Source organism: Melitaea cinxia, chromosome 28 (assembly GCF_905220565.1).
Source record: "Melitaea cinxia chromosome 28, ilMelCinx1.1, whole genome shotgun sequence".
NCBI lineage: Eukaryota > Metazoa > Arthropoda > Insecta > Lepidoptera > Nymphalidae > Melitaea > Melitaea cinxia.
The window spans coordinates 2,861,909-2,886,070 of record NC_059421.1 but is presented as its reverse complement, the minus strand read 5'-3'; the positions used below and the strand labels follow the sequence as shown (position 1 = coordinate 2,886,070).

General features: G+C 34.5%; 1 protein-coding gene and 1 long non-coding RNA gene across 2 annotated transcripts in view; one reads left to right on the top strand and one right to left on the bottom strand.

The window, feature by feature from the left end:
- Window positions 1–9,265: 9,265 nt before the first annotated feature.
- LOC123667411 (homeobox protein OTX1) overlaps window positions 9,266–24,162 on the bottom strand; it is a 38,729-nt gene continuing 23,832 nt past the window's right edge. Inside the window, exons 2-4 of the mRNA XM_045601315.1 lie at window positions 17,816–17,970; window positions 9,805–10,563; window positions 9,266–9,553 (exon numbers count right to left, since the gene is read on the bottom strand). Of these exons, the coding sequence (XP_045457271.1) occupies window positions 9,266–9,553; window positions 9,805–10,563; window positions 17,816–17,970 (1,202 nt within the window). The remainder of the gene's footprint in view (window positions 9,554–9,804; window positions 10,564–17,815; window positions 17,971–24,162) is intronic.
- LOC123667577 lies at window positions 22,062–22,592 on the top strand. Its single transcript, XR_006745447.1, has 2 exons — window positions 22,062–22,377; window positions 22,449–22,592. It is a non-coding gene; the product is annotated as an uncharacterized LOC123667577 (long non-coding RNA).

Genomic DNA, 24,162 nt, shown 5'->3' with positions numbered 1-24,162 from the left:
AGAAAAGCGACGCTGCGTTGGCGCAACGGTTACAGCCATGGATTGTACCTGTTGCGCTGGCGGTTGCGGGTTCGATCCCCGCACATGACAAATATTTGTATTGGCGATACAGGTGTTTGCCGTGGTCTGGGTGTTTGTGCAGTCCTTGTGGGTCGCCCCACCGTGCCTCGGAGAGCACGTTAAGCCGTCGGTTCGGTTGTTACCATGTACATCTAATAGCGATCGTTACTCATAGTAGGCAATATATCCACCAACCCGCATTGGATCAACGTGGTGGATTAAGCTCTGATCCTTCTCCTACATGGGGAAAGAGGCCTATGCCCAGTAGTGGGCTATTACAGGCTGAAGCGTATAAGAAAAGCGTAGATCCTAAGGTACTACCTTGACCCACACCAGACCTTGTGTAAAATTTAAATGATTCAAAGCCACCAACTTTGACAAACTGACACCTATCTTTGAGTTATATTGTAAGAGTTGCCCCACAGTTGGGACTGAGCTGCTACAAGGCCAAGGATTACCTGTGTTTTTATGGTGTTGTATTCAGGAGTAACAAGGAACGATTGAACGACTATGCCTGTGTTATTTCTGCTTAGTATATTTTGAATTTGTAATTTTGATCAGTAAAAAAAAATCACATTTTTGAGTTACAATTTTATAGTAATTACCATGCATCAGTATTTTTGTAAGCATTATAGAAAATGTTATACAAATACTAGCTGACCCCGCAAACGTTAATTTGCCATATAGGTTATTAACTTCCTCAATCCCCCCCCCCCCCCGTTATAACATAGGGGGATGAAAAATAAATGTTCGATTCTCAGACCTACCCGATTTGCACACAACATTTCATGAGAATCGGTCAAGCCGTTTCAGAGGAGTTTAACTACAAACACCGCGACACGAGAATTTTATATATTAGATAGAGGTTAAGAGTAAGCGCTTCTCGTACTTTACATTTGTGAGAGTAAAGCACAGCTTCCTTGGTGCAATAAATACGTTACATAATTAAATAAAAGAAACTATAATATTAAAATTCTTGTGGGGATATTCCCATGTATAATGAATATGGAGACGATCGCCCTCGCGTTGACTCGTGAACTATTGAGTGTCAGTGTCTGTTGAGGAAGATATGAAAAAAGACTTCGCGCGCGAATGGCATTTCACTCGCTTAATTGTGTAATAAACCGCTATAAAGTCGGTTTTGAAAAAAATCTTCTTCCCTAAAGAACAAAGGCACGCCACGGCGGTCTTATTAAAATCCTTTATCTTCTAACATTTTAATCCCACACCTACCATTATACTTGGAGTAGCAGTGCTTAGTTTATTTTAAATGAGATAACTCCTCGCCTTATTGCCTCCACTGGTGACAAGAGGGCTGGTGCATTTTTTGCCCAGAGAATCGGCATAGCGATTCAACGGGGAAATGCTGCCAGCATTCTTGGCACAATTCCACGCGGACATGATTTATACCAAAACTATCTGTAAATATTTAGTTCTTAAGTTGTGAATTGTAAATATGTATAATGTTTAATAAACTATTGTTGATTTTTACTGGTATATACTGGAATATACATCATGCTACGACTACCGTCGTAAAAGTGTCCCGTGGGTTGGTAAGCAATCACCTGCTTCGAGTAACGATCGATATCATATATTTATCATAACAACTATGTGGATTAACATGCTCTCAGGCTCCGCAGAGAGACCACACCTTGACTAAAAGCAAATATTTAAGTAGACATATCTGCATCGAGTGGGAATCGAACCCATGGCTCTCGATGACTTCTACCATAACACCAAAACGGGTTTTACCATACAAAGTACCTTTAAAAGTATACCTTTTTAATTGTTTAAAAAATATTAAAAGGCTATTAAAGGCAAGCTAACTCAGCAGATATTGTCCTGGCGTGCGACCTGTCAAGCGCATAAAGTCAATGTTAGGTTTCCTGAACTTCTCTCATTTTGTGTTCAATTTTATTTCATACTTACTAGCTGTGCCTGCGAATTTGTCAGCCTATTGGGTATTTTAAATATTCAACGTTATTCTTTAAATTGGCATAACTTTTTTATTTATGAATCGATTGACATGAAACAAACATTAAATGTTAAGTGAAGCTAACCACAGTATATTAGTGAAAACCACATCTAAATCGGATAAGCCGTTTCTGAGATTAGCGTGCACAAACGCACAGACAAAAATTGTAAAAATCATTGTTTTAGGTGCTATTTGAGTCGATAAAAGGTCCCAATAATATTTTTCTCATATGTTTTCCTTGTAGAGACACCAATCCGTTACATTTTTCTTATATGTATTGATTTATTGTCTAAGAACCTTCTACAGAGTGTTAGAATACTTTATTAAAATTAGTCAAATTGATCCAGATTTTTCTTTGTGATGCGTCTACCTTTAGCGATTTTATTAGTTTAGATAGGTTAGTATCTTATGTAGGGTCTAGTGCAGTTGTCACAGTGACCGGTCGCTGCATCAGCGCACGCGTTCTATCGCCGCTCGTACAAATCTTCCAATACTCTTAAAAATATTTGTTATGGAATAGACACTTGTATTTCTGACGTGTGTTTTCGAACCCTTTAAACGTTTTTACCAATTATTTTATATCTAAAGTTGAAAAAATTGAGGTAAAATGGATAATTAGACTAGTCTATCGACGTAGTTTTCCCTGCTTTCTGTTTCCGGGATTATGGATTCGATTCTAGCCTCGAGTCTGCGTGTTATATACATTTATACTGCGTGTAGTATTTCACTTATTATAATATTACCGTAAAAATGATTGAAATAATGTACATATTTACAATTCACAACTTAAGAACTAAATATTTACAGATAGTTATGGTAAAAATTATGTCCGCGTGGAATAGTGCCAAGAATGCTGGCAGCATTATAATAATTGTTTTATTTTAATTATTTTATTTTAATTATTAGTATATTATAATGATGTATATTTGTTATAAAGAAATTTATATCTATATCATTGCTGTGTGGTCACGGTAGTAAAGAATATAGCTGCCCCCTCTTTCTTGTGGGTGTCGTAAAAGGCGACTAAGTGATAACAAAGTTCCACTATTACCTTGGAACTTATAAAGCCGACTGATGACGGGATAACCAGTCAACTGCTGGTTTTGGGCAGCAGCGTCTTCGGTGCGACAAAGCCAGCCCTGCGGTCACCAACCCGCCTGCCCAGCGTGGTGATATCATTATAGCCTATACAATCCACTGCTGGACATAATCTATAAGCTATCTATAAGCGTGGTGATAATGGGTGACAAAACACATGAGTTCACGCCATAATGTTTGGCGCGAACTTGGGGAGGCCTATGTCCAGCTGTGGACTGTGATAGGCTGAAGTGATTATGATGATATCTATTTTAGCCGACCTTGTGAACAGACCGTGTGAGTATAATAAACGTTTTTATTGGATCTTATTCCTTCAGAAATGATATAATGTATACTACAGGATAAAAAATTTGGAAAGTGAAGTTGTGTGCAACAATTGACGCTGACGATATTCTGATTCAGATATATATACATATATATCTGCATATATATCTGATCTATATATATATATATAAGTATGCCAGTATTTTTTTCTATATAACTAGGTCGGCAAACAAGCGTACGGCGTAACATCAGAAGCATTCCAAGCGCGTTGCCGACCCTACCCCCAATTCCCCCAGGAGCTCTAGTTATACTGAACCGATAGGCTTGCTTGTCGACCTAGTTGTATTAAAAAAAATGTTTTTAATGTGACGATAACCGCTTAATCGAGTAATCTCCAGTCACGTGTCGAAGCTGACACACACACTTATTTTTGCATTTATGAAGCTGTAGAAGATTCATAAAAGTGTCAAAGTCTGTGCTATAGACAAGCATCCAACGTATTGTACTATTCGAAGTACGTATGGAAGAGCGTAACTGACACCTTTTAAGGATTCAGTTAATTTAATAAAGAAATTTAGTCGCGCTCACCCAGCACAAATTACACCGAGCGCTAGCCTCCTCGTGTTTCCTACAAACTACTTACACCGTACAGTGTATATGTATGGATTATTTATTATTTATTGAAGTAAAACTTCTTTATGCTCGCTTAACTTGAAGAATAAGCTGGTGAATGCGTGACGAAAGCGTTACGAAAAGTGTAATCAGGCGAGGCGAACGAAGTTAGATGGAGCTAAAGATGTTTTACTTTCAGTCGTGTGGTCTAAAGCACATTTAAACATTTTTGAATATCATATCAAAAATTGACCGCTCCAGCGGGATTCGAACCCGCGTCTCCGACTGACCGTGTCGGCGCTCTAGCCAATTAAGCTATGGAACGATGTACCCGCTAGAGCGAAATTTTTTGATATGATGATTTTTATTTTCGGTTTAAGCGAACCGTGGCGATATGATATTCAAAAATGTTTAGAATTCCTAATGTGTGGGTAACACAAAAATAAAATCGTACATACTAAAGCACATTTGTTATTTATATTACAAAGAAATACAATTTTAATATAGGTACATAAAAAATGGATGTTTGTACCTATTTGTACAAATATGTGTTTCCGATTTGGATGTCTGTTCTTTTGGGTCTCCCTACCGTACCTCAGAGAGCACGTTAAGCTCTCGGTCCCGGTTGTTATCATAAAAACCTGATAGCGATCGTTAGTCAATATGTCCGCCGACCCACAGTAGAGCACTGTGGTGGATTAAGTTTCGATCCTTCTCCTATATGGAGAAAGAGGAGTATGCCCAGTTGTGGGCAGAATTAAGTCTTCACAAAAATGTCGAACAAACAATAGAAAGGCATTGCCATATTGAAATACATTTCTCAAAATATTTTAATCATTAAATAGTCCAATTTGGCAATGGTGAAATTAAATAAGGTACTTATTTACCTTTACACTGTTAGTTAATGATTTACTTACGGATAATACTTATAGGTATGTAAGAACTGTTGAAAAATTCTAACGCGAATCGAAAGATTTACTTACGCATATAAGACTGTTACTGAGATCACTGCAGTGAGTGGATTTTCCGTCGGCTGCAAATACGATCCTCACTCGTGACAAATATTTGTATACATACAGATATTTGTCGTGTTCAGGACTTTTTTGTTTCTGTTGTAGTTTTCTAGATACCGACCACAGGGTCCTCATCCTACTGTTTGAGGGAGGTTTAAATACATTTTTTGATTTTTTGTTGACTGTTATAAATATTTCATAATCTTATATAGGTATATAAATGAATGTTGCTAAGCGCATAACTCGAGAATGGCTCGAACAATTCGGGCTAATTTATTTTTTGTATGTCCCCCAAGGCCACAGAAGGTTTTAATTCTATAAAAAAAAATTAAGAAAAATATATATTTTACTATTCGCTTTTGACAGAACGAAGTCTGTCTGGGCAGCTAGTGATGAATTTTCATCATTAGTTTCAATGTTATTCACTAACAATGTTGACTAAAATTTATTTTCTTGCCCTTTTTACTAGTAGCTAGTTATTTGTATTTCTGCTCCTTTAAATGCTATACAGTGTTTTTCCCAATAATAAATACAAAAGTTTAAAAAAAAATATTCAAACGCAACAGACAAAGTCGACTAATAGTAGATTATTCTTATGGTTTCCTTTGTGAAATGTGTTGAGGTAGGACCTTTCAATATTACGGAAGGTAGGCAAATAACACTGGTCCCGAGTAGGTCAAGTGGGTAGTTTCCTCGTGTTGCAGGCGTCCATAGACTCCAGTAATCGCGTACATTTACGTTATCAAGAATAATGTATCAGAATGGATCTCTAATAAAAACCGATAAGTTTTTTTTACATTATCCATATACAAAAAAAAGACTTGTAAGTTATGGATGATTTCGAGGTTTCTCATTTATAAAATAATTAATTTATATGTCGTTTGTATAAATAAGAAATGATGTAAAAAAATAAAACACGTAAAATGTTATTTTATATTTATATTTTCGGGCCAATGTAGGTACCTCTATTTAATTAATATTAATACAATTAAAAAAAAACACAGAAATTTCCGACGAACTCACTTTGTCCACATGCTAACTATCTTAGCTATGTTCAAGCGTAAAACATATTTATTATATTTTAAATTTAATTACAATTCCTACAATGTTCAAAACAGTATTAACATTTTTACTTGTAAAAAAAGTTTGAATCAACCCGAAATTTAAACACAATTAGCATAAAAACGAAAAAATATTTATCTGATAAACTATTACGCAACATTCAACTTTTGGTTTTAGTTCTTATAAATAGTGCCAAAATACCATCCGTCTGTTTTTGTTTCTGTCATTGTAGCTAAGAAATAGATAAGGCAATTCAATTTTTTTTGAGCAACAGGGGATCGGTCAGTAACTAATCAGATAAAAATCTATAATATACTTTGATAAAATAAATACACTGTTTTACGATTATTTATCGAACAAGAATTTTATATAATAGATTTAAATATTTTTAAATTAAGAAATAAAATGTTCATATTAACGATATTTTTTAATCTGTACTGAAACACCAAATACAGTACGTGACGTCATTTGTCTGATCAAGCATTGGCCGCGTTCCACTAAGCGTCCGCAACGCCCGCATCATGTTTTCACCATGTCGCCATATTGCAAGCACACAGCTGACGTCTGACACTTAACAGCGCCCAAATATGCGTTCCACTTATAATATTCGCCCACAACACCCGCGGCGTTTTTTACATTAGTGGAACGGAAATTTTAGCGGTCGTGATCGATGGCGTTATGAGCCTTAGGTGGAACGCGCTCATTGTTATTACCACAAATGACGTCATGCGCTCTCCGATGACATAACGTGGCGTTGTGGCGGGATTTTTAAACAAACAATATTGAAACATGATTTTGAGTACCTAAAAGGCTATAAATAAATAAAAAAAAATGTATGGAAATAAGTGTCCATAAAGATTAATTGAAAACGCTAAAAATTTGTCCGATCCCCTATTAGATATTGCATTATTGCATTTTGATGACAGTTTTTTTTCAACTATGCATATGACTAAAATCACTAACTAAAAATTAAAAGTAAAATAACCTAAGTGTTTTAAAAATCTATAATTAATTTAAAATAATGATTGGCTAATTTAAATTATTTTTACATACTGTACAATGTGTTAGGTGCTATATTTTTTTACAATGACTGTGTAAATAATTATGTAAAATATGGAGAAAAGTATCATAGCTTGATACTGTATTGGAGCTCTCTAGTTTTAAAAGTTGGCGACATTGAAAAAAAAAGGTTGGTAGCACTGGGATGCATTTTTTTATAAGAAAGTTGTAATAAAGAGCTCCAGTACAATACGTCTATGAAACGCTAATGAATTTAACATCAAAACTTTATTACTAGATAATTTATTACACATATACATTTGCACACACATAGGCATATCATTAAATAATAATCCTTACACATTATATAGTAAACTATTTATTTACATTTATTATAAATTTTCGCGAATTCACGAGGCAACGTCATATGCTAAGATTACCATTAATTTTTTTTATTACAATAAGTGATATGACTCAAGTGAATTTACAAGCGAAAAAAAATAATTTCTTTTATGGCAACAATAATTTAATTAGGCCTCATTATTTAACTTCGTTTTAACTCGTTGTATTTAAAATTAAAAACTAAAGGTGCTATAACAATTGGGCTATTCACGAAATTATACAATTAAAGAGTTTTATTGTCACTTACAAGTGAGCTAATTTTTTCAAAACACGAATTTCTCATCAATGAGAAATAAAAGATAGTTTGACTTATAAAGTTATCGGCACGGATATTGAGCAGTGACCTAGCCTGTGTAGAAACAAATTTTAGGTATATTTAGTTAGATAAGTGAGGCACAAGGGCGAGATAAGCATATTGTCATACTATGCTTGGTCAGTCACACTTTACACCGAAACGGTCACTCATTCGCCATTTGTGATTCGTTCCTTTCCCTTGCTTCAGGGGCGCTAAACCTTTGGTGCTAATCAGTACCTCGATTGAAACTTCATTATTTTATCTATTTTATTTATTTATTTATGACTAGTACAAACCTTACGCGCGATGCATTTTTTTAAATTTATTTTTTTGTCGTAACAACCCAGAAAGCTTTGTGGGCTCATGATAACACTTTGCTGAAGATCATGACATGATCAAATGCATAGTTTACGATTCAATAAAGGACATGCAGACAAATATTCATTTTTATATGTATAGATGAAATCCCTACCACAAATTTATTCATTTATTATTCATTCATTTTAGCCTATTACAGTCCACTGCTGGACATAGACGTCTCCAAGTTCAAGCCACATATCCCGCCCGGAGGACGTCCCACACTACGTTTACCAAGACGCGGTCTTTACTCCAGAGCACGTCTGCTCCAACGGACCAGATGACCAGCCCACTGCCACTTTAACTTGCTAATTCTGTTGTAAGCAACCGACACAGTCCACAGAATGAATAGAAGTTGGACCAAATTACAGATGCTTACAAAATTTGATAAAAGTTGGTTCTGTAGTTTCGGACTTACATACCCATAGCAGCGCCACCTACAAGTTCCAATTGAGATAAAAACTACCCTATCTCTTAAGGTGAACCAAATCACAGATGTTTACAAAATTTGATAAAAGTTGGTTCAGTAGTTTCGGACTTACATACCAGGAACAGCGCCACCTACCGAGTTCAAATGAAATAAAAACTACCCTTTCTCCCAAGTTGGACCAAATCACAGATGATTACAAAATTTGATATAAATTGGTTCAGTAGTTTCGGAGTTTATCACCCACATACATCGTGAGACGAAAGCGCTCACGTTATATTTATTTGAATTTTTGTACTGATCAAAAACATTTTTGTTTACGACTCTTGCAGAAATACCCGTGCCGATGCTTTTAATAACGATTTTTGATTTTGACAAAATAGTCATGTTTGCAATGAAGACTAAATTATCGACTATATTTATCTAAAATCAAATTTGCTTCGTGAAGTTTCGTTAACAAAAAAAAAATTAATAATATATAGTTGATATGTACTTACATCGCGTTTTAGAATATTGACAAACTTCTCGCCCAATTCCAAATATATTGAACGAAGAAATCGTGAGCAAAACTTTGTCAATCATCAAAAACACGACGACAAATTGGTTGACAAACATCGATGTTAGTCCGGAAGCAAATTTAAATCTAGACAAATCGTCAGCGCTTATACAAGTAGTATTTACAATTTGAAAGACTAGAAATACTACACCATATTTATGCCATATTTTTCAGGCGCGAAGTAATTGTTTCCTGTGTTGGAGAAGTTTGTAATTTGGGACGCTTGAAGCATACTCAAGTGGGGGGAGTTTTGGGGCTGGTTTTCGGGAGACTCCGGCCCTGATGAGAGGATGTTGTGGTGAGTGGACCAAGCGCTGGGGGGAGAAGGGCTGCTAAAAGAAACTTGATTGTAAAGTTGGTTGCTGTTTGAAAGGTTGTGGGTGTGGTGACTACCATGAGTCTGATTAACTCCCGAACCGTTAAAGTATTCCACCTGCAATGAATAGTAACTTTTAGTTTTGTTTGTAAGTGTGCATTTTATTGATATTTGTCATAGTATAACTAATAAATTTCAGAGAACTCGATATTTTTAACTTTACATTCATTCACACAAATTCAAGAAAATAGCCAAGTAATTATCAAAAAACAAAAAAACTGTAAGATCTATCGAATGATCGATATTTGATGTGTCAAGTTAAATGCATTAAACTGAATATGCTTTCAAAAAAACAATTTCTGACATACCTGTCCTGGATAGTATGGCGGGTTGTACGCGCTCTGCCCGTAACCTTGGTGATGGTGTGAGCTGGAGTAACTCCTGATGTAGTCCGAGCTTCCTGGCCAGTGGATGCTGTTGTAGCTATCCGGGTGGTACAAATTTGCCGGACCATTCTGAGGAGTAATGGGAGGTGAGGGCGTTGTCATAACAGACGAACTTGACCCAAGGGGAGTCAAGTTCCCTGTCAAACGGGAGCTGTACTGTTCTTTTACAAGATTATGTCCGAAAGACTTGTCCGAATAATCGACTTTGTTGGAATAGTCGAGCCGTTTAGGACTGTTATATAACTCCTGTTTTGGCGTCAGCCCATAGCTATGGACGTTTGATATAGCGTCAGATGAAGATGAATCTTTGTTGATTCTCAAAGCGTCATTAGAGTTGTAGTGATGGTTGACTGACAGATTCTTATTTAAGGGAGATGTGTCGTAGTTCGTAGGGCCGGATTCTTTTTTACAAATTACATTTATTGGAGGACTCACTGAAGTAGTGGGGGTCGGAAGATTAGGAGAAGATGTGGTGATACTGGAAGTATTCTGAGTCGTTGTGAGAGAATTGGACGAATTCGTCAAAGATTTAGACGAATTTATCTTCGCTGAGCTACTGGATGACTTTATAGATGAACTTGATGTTACGCTCTTGGAAGTTGAAGATTTGCTACTGATCTGGGCGTTCGTTTGCTGCTGCAGCTGTTGGCGACATTTTGCCCGCCGGTTTTTGAACCAGACCTACGGAAAAATCGCGATGATTAGAACATACCCTAAAATATATAATTTTAACTCTTATAACAAAAAAGCTCTTATAGCAATTAGTACTTATGAACCGTTTTATTTTGGACACAACACGGTATCAGTGTACTGGTTACGTAGGAAACACTTTATAATTACTTTAAATACATAATGTTACTTATTATAAATATACACATTTTACAAAATAATGACTAACTTCATTACAAGACTAGCTTTGCCCACGACTTCGTTTGCGTGGAATTTAACAAAAAAGTAATTTTTCAGTCCGCAGTTATAAAATAAATAAATTTCTAATATAAAAGTAGCCCAAGTTACTCCTTATTACATCAGTTATCTGCCAGCGAAAGTCCCGTGAAAACGGTCTAGCCGTTTCATAGATTAGTCGAAACAAACAGACAGACAGACAAAAATTGCAAAAAATGTTATTTTGGTATATATGTATCGTGTACAAAACGTAGGATAACTCTGGTAATATTTATGTAAGGTATTTTTAGTTAATTTCATTTTGTCTTAATGAAAAAAAAACCTAATGCAGCTGGAGCAGCGTGGTGGATTAAGCTCTGATCCTTCTCCTACATGGGGTAAGAGGCCTATGCCCAGTAGTGGGATATTACAGGCTGAAGCGAAAAAAAAAAACGTGTTGTATATGCGATTTAAAGCCATTAATTAGGTCTCGAGACAATTAATAGGCTATAAGTCACACTACGATCTAAAAAAAAAAAGTATAAATAATACAAGGCAAACGAATCAATTTGTTGGTCTAATCTCATCATACCCACAGTGTGAGTTTCTCACAAACAGTTCAATTACATTATACCGTGTTTATATGTAAGCTTATCCGTGATTTACACCGCACGAGCTCCTCACATTTGTGTTATTGTGCTAATGTTTATTCGGAGTTCTTCTACATCACAGTTTTATTCATTGTACTAAATATATCATGATGAGTTGAAACTCAGGCTGAAGTCTCTTTCGCGGTAGAGTTAGTAAGTTAGCCTAGATAGAGTTCATTTTGTTTTTTAATTTGTTATTTTTTGAGTGGAACTTTAGTCATGGCGATTGTTATTGTCGAACCAGTCGTACATATAAATCATAATGTAATTGTTTCGTCGAAATGTTTTCCGAACTGCATCAAATTAGATAATTATTCTTTTTTACTGGCAAGACAAGGTTTGTATAAAAGAAAAAAAACGAGTGTGGTTCTACACGACTGAAGTAAAACTCACGAAACGTAACTCTCTCACTTTCTATCTTCACTATCTTATATCCCCCTCTCAACTTCTGTTCGCCTCGCCCGATCACACTTTTCGTAACGCTCTCGTCACGCATTTACCAGCTTACTCCCTAAGTCAAGCGTGCGTAAAAAAGTTTTACTTCAAAATTTAGAATAAAATATATTCACGAAAAAAAAATTGCGTTACGAAGCTCAGCGGGCTAGCAATAAAATGAAGCAGTTATAATACAATAATAAATGGGTGTGTTTGTATGTCAAATATTCCGGCGTATAGTTTTGACACAAAATGGCGTCGCGCATCTGTCACGAGAAAGCGTTCACTCTTTTCATTCATTCTTTGCTCTTTTTCATAAAAGTTATTAACTCGTTTGCTCGTAGGGGCGGTAATCCGCGCCTCGTTTGTGTACACACGATCAATTTGATACTTATTTCACTTTTGTTTTTATTTACGGAAAATAATTTTATTTACGACAGATATGAAAATCTATATAAACAAAAATGAATGTTGATAAGCGCCATAACTCGACAATGGCTCGACCAATTCGGCTAATTTATTTTTTTGTATGTTCCTTAAGGCCCACGGAAGATAAAACCTTATAACCTATACAAAAAAAAAAAACACTTAACTTTTGACAGAACGAAGTCTGTCCGGATAGCTAGTATACTAATAAATATCGGTGAAATATGCTGTGCTGATAATTTAATTTTATATTTTAACTCCTAATAAAAATGTTAGTCAAAAGTCCAAAGACTCTACAAATATTTGAAGCAATTATGGTCGGTTCCTATATCCTTCTTCTAAACAATTTCAATATTGCATCAGCCTGTAATATCTCATTGCTGGGTAGATATAGGCCTCGTTCCCCATATAGGAGAAGGATCAGAGCTTAATCCACGACGATGCTCCAATGCGGGTTGGCGGATATATCCCTACTATGGGTAGTAAGTATGGGTTATAAAGTGTTAAATAAATAAATAAATAAATAAATAAAGTAAATAATAAATATGGGTAATGATCGCTATTAGTGACATGATAACAACCGGGCCCGACGGCTTAACGTGCTCTCCGAGGCACGGTGGGGAGACCCACAAGGACTGCACAGATACCGAAACCACGGAAAACATCTGTATGGCTAATAGAAATGTTTGTCATGTGGGGGGAACGAACCCGTAGCCGCCAGCGCAACAGCCACATACCAATGACGTGACCGTTGCGCCAACGTGTCGTCAAATTTTCAATAACATAATAAATATTCGAAGCTGTGGATATCAAGTAGTATAACAAAACAATAATAAATGTTTTCTCATTAATGTATATTCTAGATTGGATTTATTTATACGTCCTAAGTTTTCATTGTTAATACATACATAATAAGTTTTTTATATTTCTTTTTGCGATAAGCGTATTATTTTTAACAATGGTTATTTACCAAATAACATTATTTTCTACATATTTCTCGCTTTTATATACAACTACCTTTTCATCTGCGGCTTTATATGCGAATTTGGCTGTTCTGTTTTATCCCATAATATAAGTACCTATTCATACTCAGTGATAACGTAGGATTCTCTTGGTGAAAGAATATTATTGAAATCTGTTCGGTAGTTTTTCAGTTTATCCATTAGATACACCGAAATATAAACACACATATATATAAAAAACAAATCTATATAATATTAGTGTTATTTATGGTGATAAATAATTGTGGTTTATGGTTTTTAGTTTATTTTTACATGTACCATCTATACAGTGGTTTTGTCTATGGCGTAGATTTATATAGAATAATTGTGTTTGCTCGCAAACGAAAAAAAAAACCGACTTCAATTACATCGACGAGTAACACAACGTAGATCGACGAAAAAATATTCAAGTAACAACGCATTATCAAAGATTACTCAAAAAGTAGTTATCAGATCTCGATGACATTTAAATGTGACTACATGATAATCATCGGCTTTCGATTAAATTAAAAATCATTAAAATCGGTACACCTAATAAAAAGTTATTGCGGATTTTCAAGAAGTTCCCCCGATTTCTCTGGGATTCCATCATCAGATCCTGGTTTCCTTATCATGGTACTAAACTAAGGATATCTTCTTTCCAACAAAAAAAGAATTATCAAAATCGGTACATCCAGTAGAAAGTTATGCGGTATAATACAACGTAGGTCGACGAAAAAAGCGTCAAGTAAAAACGCATTATTAGATATAGCTCGAAAAGTAGTTGTTAGATCTCAAATAAATTTAAATGGGACCAATTGGCACACACCACCTTTCGATTAAAAGAAAATTTGTCGAAATCGCTCCACCCAGTCAAAAGTGCTGATGTAACATACATAAAAAAAAAATATATATATAGTCGAATTGAGAACCTCCTCCTTTTTTGGAAGTCGGTTAAAAAGCTTATTTTCGGTTTCACTAGTATTGTTCATAGAGCAATTTTTCCTTTTCTAGGCAGTTAAGATGAAACCTTCATCAGATTTTAACTTAGGCTTTCAGGATTACAACTGTGGAAATCGTATCTAATTAAGTGCAGTGGATTTATTTATTTATTAAAACAAAAAGATAGATAAATTTATTGATAAAATTGTTTGTCTTTTATTGCCAATTGACATTATTAACCTGTCGTAACTTTATTATAACTAGTGTTCGCACAGTGGTCGAAATTCGACCATAATTAAAAATTTAAATTAAATAATAAATAAAAATAAATAACCTTTTTTTAAGTATTAAATTTGACTACAGACTTTGATAATCAACAGAAGAGTGTAAATTGCGTGTGTGTGTCAAATACGTGGTAGTGTATGTATTGTTTTCTTTATTGATTTAATATATTTTAACCAACCGGCAGTGGAGCAGCGAGGTGGATGAAATTCCGACCCCTTCTCCTATATGGAGAAAGAGGGTTATGCCCAGCAGTGGGATGTTACAGGCTGAATCGTGGTCGTGAATGGTACGGTACTTATATGTATTTGAAAATTATATTTTTTTTTGTACCTACAATATTAAGTAGTTATACTTATTAAGTTTTAAATGAAAAAAGACGATATCAAAATAATAATTTTATACAGACGAAGTTGAGTTATGGACTAGTTTTAGTACATAATACTGGTAAACGAATTCATGACAACGAAAACTAGGCAATAATTATAATATTTCGTCTAGATTCAAATTAAAATAAATTATGTTTTTCACATTTTATTATCTTCCTGTGCTATACCTGGTCTTAATTATAAATTTTAATTGCCTAATCAAATATTAGGTAGCTTTAAAATTAATTAAATTTTGACGCGCCTTTGTGAGTACGTTTTATATTTGTATAATGCAAATATGATGGGTTTTTTTTCCAGCAAACAAGCGTACGGCTCACCTGATGGTAAGCGATTACCGTATCTTATAGACGCCTGCAACACCAGAGGCATCGCAAGCGCGTTGCCGAACCCATCCCCAGTCCCCCCGAGGATCTCTGGTCACCTTACTCACCAACAGGAACACAACACTGCTTGAAAACAGTGTTATTTAGCTGTGATCTTCTGTAAGGTTGAGGCACTACTCCAGTCGGGCCGCTCCACATTTTGAGCTGAAAATCTGCTGTGGCCTACCTCAGTTACATATTAGATGTGTTCTCCGATTTTGATCGAGTTGTGTAACTTGACATTTAGGAAGAAAAGAAAGTGTAGATCATTTTTTAAAACAAAAGCTACTGCGTAGCAGAAAGACATATTTAGATATAATTCGATGTATTTTGTAAAATTAATAAGTACATAAGTATTTTTTTTTTACTTAAATAATCTTTTAAAAGAACGGACTAATCGAGTGAAAAACAACTGATGATCAAACAAACTCATAAGCTTTAAAATAGGAGAAGAGATAAGAGACAAACAAGATATACTCAATTAAATGTTATCTGAACGATCGGAACAGACCAATTACGAGGCTGCGCAGATTAAAATCTAAGAGAATAGACTAATGACCAAGATGGCCGACAGATCTGTTTGATTTCGATCTTTATGGGGGAGTTTCAGTTAGCGTGACTCTTGTTTTTTAATAATAATTAGACGCATGCGATTTGTAATTCATGAGATATAATTTTATATTGCACTACAAAAACTAAATTGAAAAAAAAAATTTAGTTATTTTTAGGCAGAACGTTTGTTGCAAAAATTTAAACACGGAATCCGTGTTCGATTATTAAAATAAACACCATAGAATGTAATATTATCTCGTATTTTAAATTTAAAATTAGAATCCGAACATTGTCAACATCTCAAAAAACAAAGGCGGATTAAATTATTCGATTTTCAAATTTCGAAATTTGGAACGCATAATTCGATTGAACGCTAATGCCCTATCCGTGTTGGTATAAATTGAACGTTTAAGCGAATCAGTGTTCAGTGAGTCGTGAGCCATCAACGGAAGAGGTGTTTTTTCTCTTAATTTCTTCTGGGTGGTTCTATCATACTTAGAGGATTATTTATTCTCGAATGTCTTGGGTTAATTGAATATTATTTAATAGTTTTGCAGCTTTTTACGATTATTTCAAGGATTATGTAAATATGTTGTCATGATACCCATAATGTATTATGGTCATTAATTTATGTAGAAATAGGCAAAACACATGGTTCTACTTATGCCTTATGTTTATTATGACTACTGCTCTTTTGCGTAGATAAGCTTCGTAATGTAAAAATATATGGAAAACGTTCTTGAGTGTTAGTGTGATCAAAACAACGAACTTTAATTTAGTTTTCAAGATTGTTTGTTCAAATTAACTATTATTGGGTGAAAAAAACTATGTTTGAATATCATATCAATAATCGACCGTTGCAGCGGGTGTCGAACCTGCATCTCCGACTGACCGTGTCGGTGCTCTAGCCAATTAAGTATTTTATTCAACTATTTTTCAATTGTTATAGCTTTATTTTAATTACATTTATGTTTATCGCTAAACAAAATAATAATAATAATAATAATAATCATCATCATCATTCCAGCCTATTGCAGTCCACTGCTGGACATTGGCCTCCACAAGTTCGCACCAAAAATGCGTGAACTCATGTGTGTTGCCCATAGTCACCATGCTGGGCAGGCGGGTTGGTGAATAATAATAATAAGGATTAGCAAATATACACTATGAATTATGTTGCAATTATTGCATATTTGTTCTTTTCAAACATTTAATAAGGTCCAGACTGTGATTAAAGAAAGTGTAGTACCTAATGAAAACCAAGGGCTAAAGACTGAAAAAATTACTAATTTTTAACATTGTGATTTTTTCAAGAGTTAATAAAAAATGTATAAACTGTAATTTGTTTAATTTAAAACGAATAAATAAATATTAATAATTGTTATTACTCTTATACGTTTCCTAAGAGTATAAGGACTACAACTCTTAATGAATTTGATCTATGAATTTCCCTTATATTATTCAAAAACCACAAATTTAGTAGTAGCTATAGGCCTCTTAAAGGTCTTTTTTTTTCTGACACACAATGCCTTAAATCTTGCAGTTCAACTATGAATTTTATTTAGAGACATAGAAAAGTTTTAAAAACTATGTTTTGGCATAACTGGCCTAATATATATCTTATTTTCTGTACAATATTTCGTTTGCTAATAGAAATGGTTTATTTTACTATGATGTCTTGTAAATAATTGTTTATTTATAAGACATCATAATCAAATAAACCAAATTAATAAACTTACCAAAATTTATTTATATGGATTATCAAAAAACCCGGTCCTTATTAGACGCAATGACCTTATTTTGTTATTCTATACTTCGAAATGCCTTTTAATAAAATTTTGATATATTATATTTTGAAAAATATATTTTACACAAAACCACCAACTTTTATAACTGTCAACTCTTTCGATTTAAATGTCGAGTTTTCAATATAAGTATAGGTCGGTACTGCAGCTACTTACATATACTCCTACCAATGGTATAATAATTTTATGTAAAATTTAGGTGTCATTAGTATTTGTATTTCCTACCTGTACTCTAGATTCAGGCAAGTTAATCTTCAGCGCAACCTCTTCCCTCATGAAGATGTCCGGATATCTAGTTTTCCCGAAGAGTGCCTCGAGCACGTCCAACTGAGCCCGTGTGAACGTGGTCCGTTCTCGGCGTTGTTTGCGTGGGTTTACACCTGGGGACAAATGTAATAACTCTTAATATATACCATATAGTAGTAATTTTCCAAATTTGTCAAGTCCATTGGAGTTAATCCACCAGGCTGCTTCACTGCGGTTTGGCAGATATATAATACCTACTATGAGTAACTATCGCAATCAGATATTTATAAAAATCGGGTCTGACAGCTTAACTACTAAAAACAATACCGACTTATTGGGATAAAGGGATAGCTTACCAAGGTACCTTGAACCTTCATGGAACAGTCAAAGAAAACTCATTTACCGTATTGAAATTAGATTCTACTATAGACATTTATCAATTTTTTTGTCATCAACACTTATCTAATATTTTCTCACCAATTATAATCTAGACAAAAAATATTATAAATTCGGTTGCTAAAAATAGCGAAATTAATTTCGCGCCTAATTTAACGTCGTGTGAATGTCTAAATGTCATAGTGTCTGCTATAAACCGGTTTTAGTATTCTAATATCAATCAAATATTATCTGTGATTTTTTTTTGTTAATTGCAGCTTGTGGCATAGATTACAAAAATAACATTGATTTTATCAAGTGGATGAAGAAGGTCACATGTAAATTTGTAATATAACTTCCTTTTTAGACTACACTTCTTTTTAGACTACAATAAATAGTGGATTTTACAAAAAGTGGAATTACAATTTAACAAAAAGTATTTTTCTTCTATTTGCTATTTCTTTTTAAGAAGTAAGTACGCCACAGATTATTTCATCATGTAAACCATAAATATCTCAACGCCAAGTGACAAAACCAACCTTTTTGAACACTCACCGGTCATAATTCAAATTTCGAACTAAAAACAAACAGAAAGGAGGTCGTACAACATTAAACGTGTAATCCTTTAAATACTAGACGCTCATTATTTAAGTCTGAATTACATTTGTACCTCGAACAAAACTGACATTTGGAATGCTCGGGGAAATTTGATGATTAATTGCTTGTGTGATTGTGTGTCTATAGTTTTTTAAGTGAATAGGCAGAGGCAGACAGCGCGTCTGCTGTGTATCTTTTTTTTATTATAAGTGTTTATTATTACAACCTTTTGAGTACCCACTTTTCGTGTTATGCGTTGAAAATATCATTTGTTTTATTAGTTAAATTAAAGTTCTAAATAATTGTTATGAAAATATAAAATTATAATAAATATTAAAATATTTTAAGCATAAATGATTTTTGCATTCAGCCACCCCACTGCTGGGCATAGGCCTCTTTAAGCTCCATGTAGGAGTAGATTGGCGCTTAATCCTCCACGCTACTTCACTGCGGGCTGGCGGATATGTTCCTATTAAGAGTAACGATCACTAGCAGGTATTTATGATAACAACGCATGATGGGGAGACCAACAAGGACAGGCATCCAAACTGAAAAGAAATATTTGTAAATATCCATTCCGAGCGGGATCGAACCCGCAAACCGTCGGTGTTTTAGGCGACTACTCGCACCATACTCTACACCAGAGTTGATTAAATGATTTAATCAATTTTCCTATTTTATTCAATAACAAAAAAAAACAATTAAAAATTAAAAAAAAAAGAATTACCAATTATTGCAACTTCGCTTTCCATTCACAGTATTATCAAAGTAAACATTCTATTATCGAACATCAAAATTCAGCTGGGGCGTTATTAGACTTTTTCAATCCGCTCGCTTACGGATTAAAAACGAAAATAATACAATATTCCCCCATTCATATTCCAAACAAACATTTCATACGAAAACTGTCACATTACCTAGCCATAGAAAAGTGGAAATAAATAGGCATATATTTATATCTATCCTTTTCTTTTGTATGTGTAATGTACGCGTTAGAAAGGGATAGGTATATTCTGATTGTTATGTTGACAATGGCTCGGTAGTAATCCGTATGACATTGCTTTTTTTCGTGATCTTATCTTTACGGTTGATTTCTGATAGGGCTACTAGCTTGTTTATGCTTGTCTATGGTTGTCTATGGCCTGCTAATGGTAAAACCGTGTAGATATCCTGTTACTAGAAAGGTGTAAGATAACCTTTCGGTTGCGGTTTTATGAACGTGATTCGGTTTTAATTATCTGTGTATGTCAAATTGACATTTAAATGAAATTGGAGCATATTGATATTTTATTCTGTATTAATATTATTGAAGTGTTTGTTTGACTGAACGCGTTAATCATAGAAACTAGACTGGTTCGAATAGGCTAAATAATATAACACGAGCGAGGAAAATTTATTCCTTTTGATAGAATATCTAACATATGGGATAATATGAAAATTTTAATGCGAACAACGAAATAGTCAAGTAATTTGACAAAATAATAAGGTTTTTTTTAAGAACTGTCTTTATGTCAAGTTGAATTAAAAAGAAAAGTAGCCAACCACAAATAAAAAAGAAAACCTACCCATGATATATTTATTTTCGTATTTGCAAAATTTTCATTTAAAAATTTTATAAAAAAATTATCTATACAAATAAATAACATCGAAGTGGCTGCTTGAAATATTAGAATAACCGCTTTTTACTAAATGCATAATATGGATGTATACACGATACATATACCAAAATAACATTTTTTACAATTTTTGTCTGTCTGGCTGTCTGTTTGTTCCAGCTAATCTGTGAAACGTCTGGGCCGATTTCGACAGGACTTAGACAGATAGCTGATATAATAAGGAGTAACTTAGGCTACTTTTATTTTAGAATTTTATTTATTTTTTAACTGTACGAACTGAACAATAACTTTTTTGTTAAATTCCACGCGGACGAAGTCGCGGGCACAGCTAGTATCTAATATAAAATGTTACGTTACAATTCGTACGACAATTTAAAGTCACAACGCCGATTTTCTAATTTTAAAACAATTTAATTAAAAAGGTCGAGTAAAGTCGCATGAAATAAGTTAACTAGGCATATTTATCGGTTCATAGAGAAGTAATCTAAATTATAATATTATTTGTTATTCAATGTACGAAATCAGTTTGACTTTCTTTGACAGCTAGATAACTTGAGATTGATCGCTCCTAACAACCGATACAAGCAATTGATGGCCATTTAGAAAACTAAAGAGGTTTGATATCATTATCTAAATTATTAGTAAGTTTATAAAAAAAAATACTATATAAAAAAAAGTTGATCGTATTGTAAATTTATTATTTTGAATTTCATTTTAAATTTAATTCGCATCCTACTAAGAACTGTCGAGTGTGAGTAGTTTTGTTTATTTAATATTATCTACCTTAATGTCGATATTTTTTTACTAATCACATAGTCCAGAGTCTTTAGAATGCTATATCGTGGTATGTAGCCTTAAGGATGCTTTTAAGGAAACGATAAAAGTAAAATTTCCACGCTATTAAAAGCAGGACTAGGTGTGGGCGGCTACGCGCTTGCGTTAATCTTGGTGTTGCATGCGTTCATAGGTTTTGGTAGCCATTCAACGTCAGGGCAATTGTTTCAGATATAGTAAAGAACAGTTTTGTTTTATAAAATGAAAATAGTATTAATGTCTGCTGTGTGGTTACGGCAGAAATGATATAGCCACCCCCTCTCACATCATTCAACACATTTTATTTTATTTTTAAACAGTACAAAAAGAAAAGAAAGAAAGAAAGAAAAGTTCTTTATTGGCCATTATCATTTAAAATATTAATATTACAATTAAGTTAGAAGGCCAACCAGGTCTCTGCCTCAGCATTGCTTAGCAGCAAATTGTTACTGCTAAGGCGCTGCTCTTCCGTCAGAGCCTGCATCGGCGACTTCAGACGCCAAACGCCACAAGAACATAATGTGCTTAATAAAAAGAGAATATAAAATAAAAATCAACGAAAGATAGACACGTAAAAAAAAAAAAAAAAAAACTTAATAATGAGAAAAAAAATAACAGAAGTAACAATAAAAATATTCCAGAAAAAAAGAAAAGAAATATATAATAATATAACAGTCATACAGCCTGACTAGACTCACACAAAAGATGCTCACTCATATTTAACAGTCAAAGTCAATGTCAATAATATACTTATAGTAAATAATTAAAGAGATATATAAGTAATACATAAAATAAATAATAACATTAAATCAATAAAATAAATAAATAAATAAATACATAAATAAGAAAACGTATACGGAGTGCAAGCTTCTGTCAAGGCTGTCACCAAAAACGCACACGTCCAGAGCGACAACCCGCTAACGCGAGAAAATGTCACGTCACTGTCATCAAATAAGAGTTACGACGACATATTTTGTACAAAAAATTGTTGTATTTTTGCAACGTGGTCGTGACGTGGACAATAGAATTATATGTCATGACGTGGCAGTGGTTATAGAGCGTAGTAGGGACCAGTCAAGGAGTGCAAACCCCCCGGAAACCGAGACAAAGTCCGCCCCGGCAAGTCGCGTAGACCCGTAGGTAAGTTAGGTTTTTTGCCAAGTTAATAACTGTATCTTTATAAGACGTTTAAATGTGACTCTGGATTTTAGATCGCGCATTGGGGGCGGTAAATCGTTCCAGCACCGGGAGGCCGCAAACCTGAACGATCCACGAAAGGCAGCAGTTCTGTGCGCCGGCGTCTCGAAAACATTAGTACAAGCACGCCTGGGGTACCCTCCATGCACCTTAGTCCACGCCAATTTGCCAAATAGATATTGCAGTGTGCCAGTGCTCAGTAAGTCGAACATCATTGTAGACAAGTGCATCCTCCGGCGAGACTCCATGTTCAGTATGTTCCTATTATTTAATACAGGTGTGACGTGAGCTCGCGAGGACAAACCAAAGCAATACCGTGCACAAGCATTTTGCACTCGCTGTATGAGTTTTGAAGTTCTAACAAGCAAGCATGGACCATAGACGGTATCACAATAGTTTAACTTAGATAGTATGAGTGACTCGCACAAGGTTAGTCTTAGTCTCTCGCTGATATAGGGTCTAATGTTATATAGAAGCTTCAATCTATAAAAGCAGTTACGGGCGCACTCCATAATATGTTTCTCAAAGCGGAGGTCGCCATCGAGCACCAGGCCCAGGCTCTTAACGTTGACCACACGCTCCACCCTTTCCCCACCTATCATTATGTTTATGGGTATGTTATCATACAGAGCAATCTTTTTTCTAGAACCAGTTACGAGGAGCTTGGATTTCTTGGGGTTCAGGACAAGACAGTTTGTTTTGCACCACCTTGAGATTGTCTTACAAGTAGAACATTACATGGTATGATGCACTGCTAATTATTCATTATCTGTGCAAGAGGAAATTATCAAACCGCAATTTGAAACGCTTGTTATTTTCCCGTTTTTGCCCCGTTTGCCCCGTCCCTATCTTTAATGATGTGTAAAATACTTCAAGGGGAGCAGATGTTGCCAGACGATAAGGAAAACAACTTTATTTACCACACGTAGTATCTATTTTAGATTGATGGCAACATTGAACGTCAACTGTCAATTCTGAGGGTCCCTAATGGGTGCAACGGATTTGAAGTTGTTGTTTTTAGTTTGTTTGGGGATGTCTTGGATAATTAGCTGCAAACTCTTGAATTTTGAAGTCTTTATTTTGTTATAGCGAACAATTTTATTAGTTTAAAAGATCGCTTGGAGAAAAACATATAATCTTGTAGATATATTTATTAGATGAATGCCTTCCACTCATGGCCATCTCTAACTCCAGGATGTATTTCTGTATCTGGGTCCGGAAACTCAGAATAAACAAGCACTAGCACCCCAAACAGGGCAAACACTTGTATCACCTATTCGAATGTTTGCTATGAGCGGCTATCGAATCCGAGACCGTTGGCACATAGTCAACGCTGTGACCGCTACGGCAATGCGTCGCCAATCATAGATAGTCAACCAAAGATAGCTGTGATATCTTCATCCGAAACCTTTGAAAAATGTCCCAATTGTGAGTCAAAATATTTACATATAAATATTTGCTGGTTCTTCTCAGAATCTATATAAAAAAATCCGTTCATAGTATGAGAAATACTTTGTAACACAACCAATTGATTGTGGGTTCGATTCCCCCACCCCGAGTCTGGTTGTAATATATATTTATTTACATTATGTAGTATTTATATGTATGTATATCCAAAAAAAATATGTAGCAATGTAGCAGTCGGCTGTTACCTATAACACAAGCATTAAGTCGCTTATTTTTGGAACTAACAACCGTATGTGTAATGTAGATATTTATTTATTTATA